Consider the following 16,209-nt stretch of genomic DNA (forward strand, 5'->3'; position numbering starts at 1 on the left):
TTCTGACAGGCTTCCGTTGTGCGTAGAGAACCACGCTACTTGTTAATTAAAAAATGCTAAGGTTTGGGGTCCCGTAACAAATGAAACAGGTGTACTGTAGAGCTGAAGAGTCAAAGTCCTAACAGCCTCCAAACTCACCTGAGCGTAGGCTCCTCTACCACCTGGCCTTCTCCACTATAGACGGACCCTGTAGCGTCTGCAGAGACCCTATAGTCCACCTGAGGAGACGAACGCTAGTACTTTATATCACAGCATTATCTGTGTCAAACGCTGTATATGAAGATTCAATCAAAAGGGCCATTCCTGAAGAGCAACGACGTGACAAGGGTTGGACGGGGAGGTGGGGACGGGAGGTGGCTTAGGAGGTGGGGCGCTAGCTGGCGATATTAAAGTCACAGAGGGATCACATAGCGCCCGGATCGGCCGGACAAAAGAGGCCAAACTCTGGCAAACAGACGCTGGTGGCTGAGCTCTCTGTGTAGGCGTCCCCCTCCGGCCACATGCACTCTCTCCTCATCGCTCCAAAAATACATCCCTGTGTGCACACTGGCTCTAAAAAAGTAGCTTCATGAAATATATGATTTGTTTACAGGCAAAGTAACACCTTGGAAAAAAATAATGATTGTGCATCAATCTTGGTACTCGTCCACGTCAATAGATGCAGGCATTCGTAACAGGTCCTCAACAGCGGGCATTAATCTCCGTCTGGCTGCATAAAGGGTCATTCGTCTCCCAGTCACTGGGCAAATAGCCACCCGGCCCAAAAACGCTGTCACGCAGGATAAGAATTTGCCAAGGAGGAGAGTGATGGGGGGGGTCGGGGGGGAGAGGAATGGCATCTTGAAACCTTGGCAACTCTCCGTTCACTGCTATTTGATCGGTGCGTCATTTTCAAAGAGTTATTCAAAGGGATTTTCTTACGAAGAAGTGTCGTCAACACTTCTTACGACCACAGGGGATTTACAAATGCCTCCAACTACACCCGCCAACACGGAGGCAGCTGGTTTATTTAGTTGTCATAACAAGACATTAAGCAGCAGCCGTACAGACATTGCAAATCATCGTGCTCAGATTGACACATTTTTGTGATGTGTGGGGTTTGCTTGCTTCACTTGAGCACACCTAGTTTCCCGCCAAAGTGGGAAAGAAGAAGCAAGGTCATATTTTGGACGTTAATGGACAGCAACCCGTCAGGATAACGCTAGGTCATTATCAACTTGCCCTCAGCGCTGGTTCTTACCTCTCTGCACCTCTTAAGATTGCACCAGTCATTACTTATATCTCTCTCCCCTCCTAACCTCCACATATTTCACCCTTTGGCACCACTGCCAGAGGCCATCATTGCTGATTTGATGGCATTTCACACAGCAACACACTGACCACTATGGGAAGAACATCCATGCACTTTAACACAACCCTAAATGTCCGATCCAACCAACTGAGCTCGGTGTACTGGAGCGAACCTTTTTGGGTTGTGAGTTTCTTTCAAGGTTGTCTCATATTTTTTGAAGTCTGCGCAGAAGCGCAGACTGCATGTTGAAATAATAATAGCATTACGACTGTTCAAAATACCATTAGCCAATGTCAAGCTTTCCTGTTCCCTTTTCCATTATTGCTAATCATGTGCACCTGCCACAAAGCCAGGCATAAAGGGGTGCAACCGGAGACAAATGATTAATTCACTTGGAAGTTGATGAGCTGTTGCCCTTTCTCTGCTATTTGCCTTTTTTATGGTCTGTTTGATCTTATTGGATTGTCATATATTCAAGAAATTGATGACGAGCTGCAAGCCAAACCTCTTAGAAGCAACTGCTGTCTCCAGTCTATTAACTGAGGCACACTTAAAACTTAAAAGCGAGGAACCTAGACACGGGTACTCAAAAAAACATACATATTAAGTTTAAAGTACCCTTCAAACTAGCAGAGGAGATATAATCCCCCCCCCCCCCCCCCCCTGCTTTATGTTGTGATGTTCCAGATAAAATTGTAAGTAAACCGTTATTCTTCTGCATACATTGCTGTCAGCATCCCTCCTTTATGGGGCTCTATTCATGCTTTAGCTTCTGGCAGCTCGACAGACTGCAAATTCCCCACGCGGGGGAAGTTACACAAGGGACTGTTTGTATACGGTCGGCGCCTTAAAGGAACTACTCCAAGACAAATACGTGGATTAAAAGAGGAACTCTCCCACTAAAAAGTGATTAGTAATTATTCTGCTGGGCGCAAAGTCAAGACAAAAGGTGCGACGTGTCCATATGGAAGGAGCTTTAATTGGATCACTCCCGTCAGTCACGGGGAACCGCGCGCTAGGCTTAGCATGCGTGGAAACTCGTCCGACGCTGCAGAGTCCAACCCCCATACTGTGGAGTTGGTGTCAAGTGCGAAGAAGCTATTACACCGACCTTATGGTGTTTATCGTGACGATCAGCAGGATTCAAGCCTCGGCCTGCTCGCTGTAGGGAGCGGCAGCCTTATATATACACGTTGCCACGCTCTTCAGCTGCTAGCTAGGGAACTGGGCCAAGCCCCCCCCCTCCCCTCTCCACTATCTGTCAATCACCATCGCCCCCCCCCCCCATCCCCTCCCACCCCCTCCTCCCGGACCCCCGGATTCAGTTGCTGACATTTGAAGAATCTGAAATGTTCCGGGTCTGTGTAGGAGCGATAAGGAGGTTCTAGCGGGTTGCCTGCCGAGCACCCCGGAGGACTTTGTGCATACACTGGGTTTCCTCCAGTGCCAGCTGTCTCCCCGAGCGAGCTGATTGGTTATGCTGGGGGTGGCAGCGGCGGCGTGCTGGGTGCTCCAGCGCCACCACCAACGCGCAGGCTTACAGTAGAGTAGTCCAGGCTACCTGTCCCATCCTGCTCCCTGCACAGACACGTGGCTGCACTGCAATTTCAGAATGCCAAATGAGGCCCGCAATTACACAATTGCGGTTGTTATCTTGCTGTTGGAGGATTCAGAGAACAACAAAACATGAAAGATTGATCAACAGCTGTTGTGGAAGTGAGGTTGTCGAAGAGTTGCCATCCTTTGTGCTGCTTTGTAATGTTTGGCCATTACTAAGACGCATCAACGTGTGTGAGTGTGCGTGTGTGTGTGTGTGTGTGTGCGTGTCTGTGAGTGTGTGACTGCTAATGCTCGACGAAAGTCTGCCATGAATTCTTAAAATGTAGATACGCATCCCTTGATACCTTGCAATTTGATGATGATGATTTCCTTTTATTTTTTATTGCTGTACCAACTCTACAAACTCAGACGACCCGAAGAACAGCTAAACCCTTCCCACACCTTTGTGAACAAAGGCCCCTGGAGTAATTAGAAACATAAGTCCGGAGTGGTTTACGCTCCCTTTAAGGCAAACAAACACAATGCAGAATAGACCTCCGGGCTTCTGTTATCTCCCTGAAGCAGATGTAGGGCCTCCTGCCCGCTTTTTGTGTTTTTCGTCTTCATAGGGTGAACACAATGGCAATTGTGTTTTACACCGAATGACACAGAATTCTGCTATTCATCGCCTCAGCATGTGCGTTGTAAGATTTATTAGCTGTGAAGATATCACGGAGAAAGCCTTTTTCTTCGCTGTTCATTTGGTCAATATGTAAACAACCCCCCCCCTAGGTTACCTTTGACTGCAAAAGCGTAACGTTATAGTCCCAAGGGGTTCATTATTAGACCCGATGCTGGTGAAGATGAGACGCTGGATGGAAAAAGGCAGAACAAATAAAGGGGACATCTTATCAGCCTCAGAGAGATTAGACGAGACATCACCTGTACGCAGACAAAGTGAGACGGACCTCGCATCGATACATCGCCAGGCCACTCCAATTATGGGCACTGGAGGCTGTACAGAAATGAATAAATTAAAATAGTTAATTTAAGTTGCTAATTAAAAGATAAGAAGTATGAAATCATAGGTCACAGGAAAAGGGAAAAGTGGCAATTTTTGGGGGGGTTGTAATAGGCGATAACTGGTTTCCACGCTACAAACAAACCAATCAACCTTTCCACCACCAATCTCCCCAGAAAAATCTGTTCCCCCCCACAAAAGGACAGTCTCTCTCGTGCCACGCTCAGATTTGAAATAAAAACAGACGGATTGTTAAGCAACAGGATAATCTATATATATATGTACATATATAGATATCTTTATTATTTCTTTTAATTTTATACACTATATAGAAAATCAAACACATTGAATAAATACAAATTTAGAAAGCAACTGGCTCGGGTGAATGTGATCACTATATTTTTTTCACAGCAATACATTTGTTATTCTTTTACAGCGCTCTCTCAGATTATTCGGAGAGATTCAAATAGCAGGACCCCCACCTCACTGAAACCAACCACATTGGGGTCGGGGGGAGTGGGTAAGGGGGGGGGGGGTTGGGGTCACACACCGCAATGGAACACTTAAGACTGGCATGCAGATGCTGGACTTCCCCCCCCCTCCCGTTTATTTAGCAATTCATTTTCTTCACAGACACAGAGAGAATGTATTGGCACACAGAGATAAGGTGACGACATCTATAAACAGCTCAGAGAGGAGGGAAAAACGTACAAATAATCAAACAGAAGTGAACAAACAAGGGAACACATCGGAAAGAGGGATACAACAGAAACGGGCCTAAAATAACAGAACATATTTACACAACTGATAAATAAAAGAGAAATCAACGAACGAGACACAGGTCCACTGTACAAGAATGTCCATAGCGAATGCGGCTGTCACCTCATTTTGCCTGTAAACTTCACCTGCGGGTGAACTCTCCCCCCTCCCTCTCTCGCCTCCGCCCTCCCTGAAAAGCACCGGCCCTCGATTGAAGAGCAGCACCACCGGCACCAGCACCTCCACCACCAGCACCTCCACCACCAGCACCTCCACCACCACCAGTGCAGTAAAGTACAGCAGTACAGAAAGGTGTTCACTGCTGGTTACAGCGCACCGTTTACAGTAGTATTACCGAAAAAGGAACCACAACACACACACGTATCACCCAATGGCATTTTTTTTTGTCTTCCCCTTACGTTAGCGTCCATTGTCCGACAGGCTTCCTCTTTGTAGTAGTAAGGCAGGATGTATCGGAGCACTGTGGATCGGAATCCGTTGTTTTGTTGTGTTTTTCGTCAGGCGGCCATTAAAGTAAAAATGAATGAAAAAATGAAAGATAATTTTGGCCAGCGACCAGTTTCACACTGCTCCCATGTAGGTCCTCTTGGTTTTGGCAAACGATAAGTGGCGCACGATAAAACAAACAAAACGTTAACGGTATCAGTTTGGCAGAGAATGCGAGGGGGCGGGGGATGAGCGAGAGGGATGCCGTGTTAGTATGTTACAAGGTTGTCCAGCAAGCCTTCTCTGTTTCGTAGCGTCCTTAATGCTGGTAACCCTCCAAGAGCGTGACCCGAACGCTGCGCACGCGGAACCAAAGGGGCCGGGGTTTAAAGTGCTGGGGGGCCCCTAACCCACACGCCAACGCCACCACCACCACCACCACCACCACCATCACCGGCACCACCATCATGACCACCACCAGCACCACCACCACCACAACGACTACCCCAGGGTCCAGCTCGTTCTCCTGGAGTCACAACAGGCGATGGGGGTGTGTGTGTTATCTGACTTCCAGGCAATCCAGGTACTCCAAGGCCAGTTCGTAGCAGAAACGGTACTGCTCCTGGAAACAGGAAGGAACCAAATCAAAATATAAGCTTTCAGGTCAGGAGCGGAGCGAGAGGAGAATGAGGAGGTACCCCTTTACAACAAGGGTCCATTAATTAACCATTGACTCATATGATTTGAGGCAGTGATAAGCACAAGTATACATCACCAGCATAGGGGTGAGGTTAGCTTAGTAAACATGAACACCGTCACCTTAATCATTCCCCGTTTACCATTAGTAAACAGTGAAGGATTATCACACCTTTGGTTAATTGTTATTTAACACTTATCACTGCATTAACTGATGTTAATTAATACACCCCTGTTAAGTGTTTAGCCAACAGAAAGCCGAGGGTCCGCTCTCCCCTCCTCACCATCGTCTCCACCATGTTGGGCTTGGAGTTGCGCAGGGTCTTGGCCGCGAAGAAGGCGTCCACCACGCTGTGGTGACGGATCATCTCCAGGATCATGGTGCAGGCGCAGAAAGTCCCGCTCCGACCACCGCCGTTCCTACGCCACGGAGCGAGGGAGGGAGAGGGAGAGGGGAGAGGGGGAGGGAGGGGAGAGAGAGAGATGGAGAGAGAGAGAGAGATCAAGGATCTTGTCATTTCCACCCCCGTTTCATTTATACTTTCATGGAAGGGTACCCCATATGGTTTGTATGACTTTATGTATCTCTGGAGACCAACACTGGGAAGATATGAGTCAGGGTGGTAGAAGTTTGCAATGATTTAAGACTGAAGCAAGGGTAGGAAATTTAGAGAAGCAAGCCAGAGAAAGCTAGATTTAGAAAGTATTCCACTGAACAAAATACCAACCCTCCCTTCAAAGTTACTCCCAAAAAACACATGAAAAGCTCGCTAGCTTTAGCATTAGGTCTTTCTAGGTTTGTGGAAGACTCCGGACATGCTCAATAAGTTCACGGGCAGAGTGCAGGCTGGTGGGCAAGGGAGGGAGGCAGACAGACAGGTGGGCCAGCCAATCATTAATTAATGCCTACTGAAATGATTAGAGAATCATTACAGGCCTACAACAGCCACAGATACTGGATTATTTTTCCCTTTCTTCGTTAGAACATAACATTTATTCATTATGTGGATAAAAAGAGAATTTTGACACAAAAGATATTGCCTATCATAGCTATAGCTAAAAATAAATTAAAGAATAAGACAGATATAAAGATAAAAGGATGATAATATTATAATACCAGACAAAGTGCAAATATTTAAAAGGGCCCTTAGCAAACTAGCCCAAGGCAGACAAGAAAGAGGGGGAGGAGGAAGAGGAGGAGGACTGTGAAACGCGGGACCACCGATGTCACAGCTTGAGTTTAGATCATGCCTGCTCTGTGAGAAAAAGGCCAACTGGCACACAGACTTGAAAGGAGAGTCCTTGAGGGGGGCTCCCATTAGCACACAGGGGGGAACGGAGGGCTTGGATCAGAAATGGAAATGTCGGGCATGCTGCTTGACCGCCCGGCCCACATCAAAAGCAGCTGCAGCCGTGCTCTGTAGGTGGTGGGTCCGTGAGGAGAGAGAGGTGAGGGGCTGGTCAACACTCCCCCCTTTTAAGTGATCCCCTTTCCCACCACCAACACCACCACCACCCCCTACCCTCTTCACCCCCCCTACAGATACTTTGTGTTCAGCCGAACTTGATGAACCCGTAGCCCCATAGGGACTCCCGAGCTACACCCCACCTGCATGGATGACGGCTTCCTGCGCTACACTTTGAGAGTTTGTGTTCCGCCAAAAAAAATAGGAGGAGGAAAAAAAAAAACAACAGCTCACCGTGGGATCCGAACTGTGACAGCGCCGGCTCTGATAGCCTGTCAGAACCCATCGGCGCTGAGCCATGCACTGAGTCAGGGAGCCTGTGTCTGTGTCTGCGTGTGGATGTGTATGTGTGTGTGTGTGTGTGTGTGTGTGTTTATGTGTATGCGTGTTCGTGTGTGTGTGTATGTGGGTGTGTGTGTGTGTTTATGTGTATGCGTGTCTGTGTGTGTGTGTATGTGTATGTTTATGTGTATGTGCTTGCGTGTGTGTGTGTGTTTATGTATGTGTGTTTATGTGTATGTGTTTGTGTCTGTGTGTGTGGTTGTGCGTGTATGTATGTTTGTGTATGTATGTGTGTGTGTATGTATGTTTATGTGTGTGTGTGTGCTTGCGTGTGTGTGCCTTGCGTGCATGTGTGCATGTGCACGTGTGTTTGTTTGCACGTATATGTGTGCGTGCGTGTGCATGCGTGTGCGTGCGTAATGTGTGCCTGCATGTGTGCATGCGTGCGTGCGTGCGTGTGTTCGTGTGGTACCCACAGGCAGTGCACGATGGTTCGGCCCTCCCCGCACTCCAGCTGCCAGTTGTGCACCTGGGCCAGCAGGCTGATGAAGGCCTTCTTGGAGTCGGGCACGTCGCGGTACGGGGACCAGCGCAGGAACTGGAAGTGGCGCACCACCAGCTGTCCTTCCTGGAGCTGGGCGGCGACCGCGGGCGACGCGTCGCAAACAGAGAGGAAGAGACAGAGGAATAAGAGAGGGGCTGTGGCTCTTTGTCGTGGGTCCGATGTTGAGGTGCCGCCTCCGGGCCCCGCGGAGCGTAACCCCGGGGGCCCCCGGTGATGGGGGGGGGGGGGGGGGGGATCCGATATTGACGTTTCTGTGAGAGGGAAGCAAGTAGCTCCCTGTGCCGGGTGGGCTATGCTATGTGACGCTACACCTCGCCGCTTCACCCACTATACTGAGATAGATGATACCTTCGGGGGCCCGCGGCCACTCTCCTCCTGCTGTGTGCCGTCTGTCTGCTTCGGCCCGGCGACCTGCGGAGGAGGAGGGCGGGGCGCGTGGGGGGGGGGGGGGGAGGGGTTCACGGGGAGGCAGAGTGTCCGACATGGCGTTATGTTGTTTGCTTTGTTTGAGTCGCGGAGGGGGTTAATGGGGCGGAAAGGATAGGGGGCGATGGAGGGACGCTAACAGGGTAGCATTCGGCTAACGTGACGGTGAAGTAATGGGAGGTGTCGGGGATGGTTTGGGGCGGGGGGTTGAGGAGGCAAACAGCTTGAGGGTGGGGGGGTGGGCTGTTTGTCAGCTAAGGGCGGCTTCTTGTCAAGGACATGGTGTCGGGGCTAACTAGGAGGTGCTACGGGAGACAGGCTCCCAACTAGGGGTCTCACAGGGGTGATGGTGGGCGTCTGGGGCTGTCACACGCTGGTGTCACGCACACCGCAGCACAGGGGAACGTGCTAGGCTACATCCCTATGCTACAATCGCTAAGCTTTTCAATCACAGGTCAAGTTGCAATGCACACGCACATCACTCCTGCTTCTATGTGCGCACACGCACACGCACACGCACACGCACACACACACACACACACACACACACACACCAAAACATTATACTAAGTATTGAGCAAGTATGCTTTTCTTCCCCGTTGACAATTTCCGGTAGGCGAGTGAAGCGTACCCGTTAACTTGATTTTTAAGTGCTGGAAAGTGCTGTCTGCAAGGTTGTTTGAGGAGTGCTATAATAAAAGCATCACGTTGATAAAGAGGCCTCCCTGACATCAATGTCGTGCTGTTTGTCATCCTGGAAGAGATTAATTGGCGCTGTGCTGATCCTACTGAAAACCCTCTCAGATCTATGGTAAGGTTACTCTTACTCGAGATAGCCGGCGTCTCAGGATAATGGCAGCCAAACCGCGCGTGAATCATTTTCCGTATTTTTACAAACGGAGGTACGGTCGGATATATACCCGTCTGACAGCAGTTACCGTAAGAGAAAGGGCGATAATTATTCACTGTTTTTGTTTTAATTGACATACTTTATATTCTTTTTGGCAGGAATAGATCAAAGCGTCGTCACACCTGTACCACCTTAAGGTGATAAGTAGAAGCAAATTCAAACGTTTATTCATAAACCGTAGCGATGCGCACCCAATTTCTACCAAAAAAGATTTTTCCTTTGCCCTCGCTTCGGGGCACGACGATGCAGAACGAGCGCCATCGCGCCTTTTCAGTAAATCCACGGGAGGGCCCCGTGTGAGGAATCAAAGGGGGAACGCAGACGGCGGTAGGGACTGAAAAAAAGACCACAACAACTCCACATCTAAAGACACAGGTACGGGGCGCCTGGGTGTCTCACTGGCTAGAGCGCGTACCATATAGGCTCAGTCCTGAACACAGCGCCCCGGGTTTGAATCCTGTATTTTTCTGCATGTCCTCCCCTCTACCTCCCATACCTTCCTCTCTATCTCACTCTATAATAAAGCATAAAAAATGCAAAATTAAAAATAAATGAAATAAAAGACACAGGTACGGAGCCCCCTACCCGCATGATGTTCTGGACTCTGAAGAGGCGGATGATGACGTCGTCGTCGGCGGTGCGGGACAGCAGCTCCACCGTCATGGGTCCGAACTGCTGCAGGCCGGGCTCAGGCCAGTACTGGAGGCAGGGCTGGGGAGGCAGGGTGGGGAGGGGGGAGGTCAGTCATGGTGCACTCGTTTCTCAGACGATCAGGGAGGACAGGGGGCTGGGGGGGAATGCACAGCCAGGTAATAACGCACCCGAGTATAGCGACAAACACACAATTAGTCCAAATGGTGATCCTTATCTGCAGATAGCGACGAGGGCACAAAGGGGAGATGATGGGAAACAATGTGTGGCTGATGATAGAAATGAAAAGAGGGTTGTAATAAAGGGATGAATCAGCCACGCTGGGTGACGGTGACAATCAGTCACATGTGGCGGTGGGTCACGGCATGAATTATTCAACAGGCTAAATCAGGCTAAGTGCCCCGCCATTAACGTGTACTGCGTTAATGTTGGGGCACTGGGGGGGGCTAGCAGGAGGTTGGTTAGCAATGGGATGGTGAGCAAGGGTTTAGTTAGCAAAGGGGTTGGTGAGCAAGGGGCTAGTTAGTCAAGGTTTAGTTAGCAAAGGGGTTGGTGAGCAAGGGGCTGGTTAATCAATGTTTAGTTAGCAAGCGGTTGGTGAGCAAGGGGCTGGTTAATCAATGTTTAGTTAGCAAGGGCTTGCTTACCAAACCAAAATAATAATGGCGGGATCTATACGTCCTGGTGACAGTGACAGAAATATTAGCAGAAATGAAATGAATTGAAATACCGAGGCGGGCGACAGCCTGCTACTGACTGGGGCGGGGTGTTGGGGGGGCAGCAGTAACTGTTCTTCCACGGGCATGAGGAGACAGGAAAAGGCTTGTGCGAGATTGAGAGAGACAGCGACAGGATGTGGGAAAAAAGTGTGAGTTTGAGTGGGGGCGTGTGAAAGTGTAGGGGAGAGGAGAGGATGGATGGGGGGGGGGGGGTAGGGGGGAGATATGGAGCAGATACGGAGCAGCAGCCTCACGCCATGCACAGTGTGCACCGTGGAGATGCTTGGATTCAACTGTCACACAGACTCACATGCATGTCTATCTGGCTCTCCCTGCGTGTGTGTTTGTGTGTGCGTGTGTGAATGTGTTTGTGCGCACATGAATGCATGTGTGTCTCTCTCTGGCTCTCTCCCTGTGTGCGTGTGGCTCTCATTCTCTACGTACTGTCTATCCATATATATATGAATGTGAGTCTCTCTCTCTCCTGGCCTCTCTCTCTCTACCTCTCTCCCTTTCCCTCACTCCCTGTCCCTCTCTCTCCCCCCTCTCACACACATTCTGCGTGAATGTGTTTGTGCGTACATGAATGCATGTGTGTCTCTCTCTGGCTCTCTCCCTGTGTGCGTGTGGCTCTCATTCTCTATGTACTGTCTATCCATATATATATGAATGTGAGTCTCTCTCTCTCCTGGCCTCTCTCTCCCTTTCCCTCACTCCCCCCCCCACACCCCGGTGCCTCACCCAGGCAGAGTTGGACTGGTTTAACTGGTTCAGCATCACCACGGCAGTGCAGCCGTAGTCGTACACCAGCCTCCAGAAGTCCCCGGTGGTCCCGGGCAGCGGGTGGGGGGTCACCACGAAGGCGGCCGGGCGCAGGAAGCTGTCGGTGAGCGCGGCGTTGATGTAGTCGCCGCCCTCGCCCTCGCCGGCCACCAGGAAGGCCAGGGCGCGGTCAGGCGGCAGCACGTCCATGCTGCGGTTCTTCTCGCGGTTGCGTGGCATCAGCGACACGCTGCACTCCTCCACGTCCAGGTGGGGCGTCACCGAGTTCAGGGTCTGGGGAGAGGGAGGGAGACACACACAGGGGGAGGGAGGGGGAGAGAGAGAGAGAGAGAGAGAGAGAGACATTCACATGGATAGATGGATAGAGCGAGAAGGAGAGAGGGAGTGAAAATTTGTGAGAGGGAGAGATAGAGGAAGGGAGGGGGGAGAAAAAGGGGCGAGGGATGACAATATGGAAGGACAAGGAGGGAGAGAGATAGAGAGACACAAGGAGGGAAGAGAGATAAGGGGAAAGGGGGGGAGAAAGGGGAGAGAAGGCAATAGGGAGGGAGGGAGAGTTGGAGGGATTGATCAAGTTAATGTCTCCTAAGATTTTATCACAATTAGAGAGTTGACAGCATCCAGTAAACCCTGAAGCCTCACACAGCACAAGCGGTCTCCCCCAAACACCAAAAGGGGGGGGAAGTTCCTTCAGGGACTTGTAAGAATGCAAGGAATACAATATGTAGCATGGAGGAATGACATGGTAACAAATGAATAGTGAATTTAAATTAATCAGGAGAGAGAGAGAAAGAGAGGGAGAGAGAGCGGTGAGAGCTAGGAGAGAGAGGTGAGAGTAGAGGAGAGCAATGCAGAGAGAGTGACAAATGAGTGTTGCATACATATGTACAGTATGTGTGTGTGTGTGTGTGTGTGTGTGTGTGTGTGTGTGTGTGTGTGTGTGTGTGTGTGAGCACGTAAGGACAAAATGGGAGCTATTGGGAGGTAGTGTCTCAGCAAAAGTGTCAAGGGACGTGGGGGAAATTAAACGACGAGACAGCAAAAGGCCAAAATGAAACCCGATGAAAGGCGATAAACCTTCTCCTCCGCCTGGCTCTATATGATGAGCATACATTTTCTCCCGCTGCTAATCATCAAACATTCAACAGCCCTTTTGCCATCAGTCAAAAGCGCCCAGAGACGAAATGGATAAAAACACATTTAGTGCAACCCAATGCTTTATGAATAAGCAAATTACAGGGCTGCGGAAAATTGAAATGGGGGATGAAAAAATATTGAAGTGATTATCTAGCCTGCCTTATATCGTGAAAGACTCCCCGGCGATGGTGACAGAATGAAAAGAACATTCCAGCTGCTAAATGGTAAATTATGTCCCTGCAATGTGTCGTTATTATGCGCCGGTATTTTGTTGGACCAAGAGTCTGAGCGAAAAAAACATGTTAATTGCAATGCATGCGCTGAGAATTGTTGAAATTACTCTCGCCAAAGGTCGTTGACCATTGACATCATTAAAATGGAAAAGCGTGTAAACTGTTTTATTTTTTACCAGACAAGTGTACAAAAATGAGAGTGTAGTAATACTGATAAACTACTGGGACTAATGGACAAGCGCGGATTATCTGCCTTCTGTGTCCGCATATCAATGAGCCACCGTTCAGCGAGTAGTGCACTAATCATCAAAACAGAGCTGATCCCAATGTAGAGTTGTCGCCCCCGCAAACAGGCCAAGGGAAACTCCAACAAACGTCTTAATCCAAATCCATAAAAGAATACGGTAATCTGCCGTGATTAGGGTTAAGGGTTTTTGACATTGTAACGGATCAGACACCGCCGCCGCTGCCCGCCATGTTCTCAGCGAAGTATAGTATGTAACAGCGAGTCGCCGTGCGTGACAGCTCCCTTTTTAAAGGGTGGAACCCAGGCGGTTAGAGCTAGTAATCAACATAGGTGACACCAATTGGACCTACGAGACACAGGGAAGACAAGTGCATGAACCCCGGGATGTGGGTCCTCGTGTCTCACCTGGAACTCCTCTCTGAGCTGGGAGGTGTTGCTCTGTGAGTCCACCTTCAGCATCTCCGTGTAGGTGAGGGCGTACTCGTTGACGGGGATGGCCGTCTCGCCGCACAGACACGCCTCCAGGATGGCGTCGTGGATGAACACGTACTGTTCCTGCGGGGGGGGGGGGGGACACGAGGAGGGGTTACATCAGATGGGGGTCAAGTGAGGCCGACTTTGCCCAGGTGCTGGCGTTTTGGTGACCTGTTCGTGGGAGAGTTTAAGGAAAGGTAAGAAGGGTTGTTATTGTGTTAGGCTAGCTACGTCAGCTGCTGTGTAAGTAATGGCTTGAGGGTTTCGGTGGTAACAGCTGCCCCTGCCTCCCCTTGCTCAGCTATATGGTTTCTTTGTGCTGAAATGCAGCGGCCATTATGTTCAAAATAAACCTGGGAAACAACGGAGATTCGGAAAAGGAAACCAAAGAAGTGTTGGGTGTAATTGGGGGATAATTAGTCAATGCCAATTTAGTATGAACACTATTGTACTTAATTACGGTTTCTAATTTCCGACAAGTAATCATAAATGTCAACAATCCGACAATAAACACGTACAATCCTAAGCATTGTTACCAGGCAGAGGATTGTTCCATTGTCTATAAAAAGGCTGGAAATACCCGCTGCCCACACACAGTTTTCAAAACGGCATTCAATTTCTTTGTAGGTTATTAAAAAATGTATTTCCACAGTAATCACAAAGTACGACTGATTACCGCGGAAATACTTACTTTTGGCAATTAGTCAAAGACAAATGGAAAGGAAAGTTGGGTGGCAGTATATCAATGACGGAGAGCAGGTCACAGAAAACACCCCTTTCTTCTATCTTTTATTATTGATCGAGACGGTTTTTTATGTGTGATTCAATTTAATTGTTAATGTTTCCTTTTGTATCTTTTTCAAAATGTTATAGTCTGTTAACTTTGCCACAATTGCTAAAAGCATTGCTGCATTAAAAAGGTTATAACATAGGTTATTGGTTATTAGCTATTCCAGATGACTAAAAAAAGATATATAATTTGAACACTTAACTAACATAACCTTCCAAGTATCCATCGTAATAAACGGAGGTCCAAGTATTCCACGCCACAATTAAGATATTCACTGACACTCTCCTCCCACCAGAGACCATTAGCCCTTATCAGCTGTCAACAGTAACAAAGAAAAAAACGCACACACGCACGCACACACACTAATCAGCTCTCAGTTGTTAATACACACACACGCACGCACGCACACACTCTCAGCTCTTTGTTGTCAACACGCACACACTTTCAGCTCTCAGTTGTTAATACACACACACGCACGCACACACACACTCTCAGCTCTTTGTTGTCAACACACACACGCACACAACACTCCCCAGACCGCGGGGCAGGGGCCCGAGATGCTAGGACCCCTCACCTCTGTCTGGATCATGTTGATGCGTCGGGAGCACAACGTCTTGACACAGTTGTAGATGTCCACCACCCCCTCGCACTCGGCCATATCCAGCATGACGTCCAGGACGATGTAGCAGCCAGTCCGGCCTGCCCCCATGCTGGCGGCAGAGACGGCAGAGGCACACGGTTACGTTCATAAAGAGCCCTCTGTGTCCTCTCTGAACACACTGTGGAGGCTCACTGGTACCCTCCCATCAGTGGCTAATGTATGAGGACAACAAATAAACACATTTGGGACATGGGAGTTTGTTCTTAATTCCTTTTATAAACATTTGTAAAATGTTCGCTTTTTTTGTGCCTTTTAATATAATTAAGTGAATTGATGATGATAAATCTTTTTTTTCCTGTATTAAAGTTACACCGGCGGCTTCCGGTGTAACTTTAATACAGGAAAAAAAGAATGATTAGTCATTTGTTTTTCAGAATTATTCAGAACATTTTAATAAGTCTTCCGATTTTTTGTTTCCCCAATGGCAACACGTATTCAACAGTGAATATTAAGTCAATATTCCCCCTTTTAGAGAAGCACACTGAAATAAGACGGACTTAATCCTTCCCAGAGCCTACCTGCTCGGTTAATTAACAAGCTCTCTAAAGCCCCTGGGCTCTGCTCCAACCCGCTCTGTCCCGCCTACCGCTGCCATTACCCCCGACCAGGGGCAGAAAGCAGGGGACTCTTGTTTCTGCCATTACCCCAGACCAGGGGCAGAAAGCAGGGGGACTCTTGTTTCTGCCATTACCCCAGAGCAGGGGCAGAAAGCAGGGGGACTCTTGATTCTGCCACTGCCCCAGACCAGAGGCAGAAAGCATGGGGGACTCTTGATTCTGCCACTGCCCCAGACCAGAGGCAGAAAGCATGGGGGACTCTTGATTCTGCCACTGCCCCAGACCAGAGGCAGAAAGCATGGGGGACTCTTGATTCTGCCACTGCCCCAGACCAGAGGCAGAAAGCATGGGGGACTCTTGTTTCGGCCATTACCCCAGACCAGAGGCAGAAAGCATGGGGGACTCATGTTTCACCCAAAGCCATTGAAGCTAGTAGCTTCTGTTTCCCCGTGTTTCCTCCAGCCCTGATGGCCCCACGGTTGCGTCCCAGTCCGGCGTACCTGCAGTGGACCACCACGGGGCCGGCGTCGGCCGGGGTGGAGGCCTTGACGCGGC

At 49.3% G+C, this 16,209-nt stretch overlaps 1 protein-coding gene across 1 annotated transcript in view; it reads right to left on the bottom strand.

The window, feature by feature from the left end:
- Nucleotides 1-5,616: 5,616 nt before the first annotated feature.
- ptprua (protein tyrosine phosphatase receptor type Ua) overlaps nt 5,617-16,209 on the bottom strand; it is a gene marked incomplete at both ends in the record, with an annotated part of 134,799 nt that continues 124,206 nt past the window's right edge. The window contains 8 exon segments of the mRNA XM_079748920.1: nt 5,617-5,679; nt 6,038-6,173; nt 7,978-8,135; nt 9,988-10,113; nt 11,514-11,828; nt 13,578-13,727; nt 15,011-15,146; nt 16,155-16,209. The exon segment at nt 16,155-16,209 is cut by the window's right edge and continues 100 nt beyond it. Coding sequence (XP_079605046.1) covers nt 5,617-5,679; nt 6,038-6,173; nt 7,978-8,135; nt 9,988-10,113; nt 11,514-11,828; nt 13,578-13,727; nt 15,011-15,146; nt 16,155-16,209 — 1,139 coding nt within the window.

The sequence above is a fragment of the Pollachius pollachius genome, assembly GCF_949987615.1.
Source record: "Pollachius pollachius genome assembly, chromosome: 13".
Classification (NCBI taxonomy): domain Eukaryota; kingdom Metazoa; phylum Chordata; class Actinopteri; order Gadiformes; family Gadidae; genus Pollachius; species Pollachius pollachius.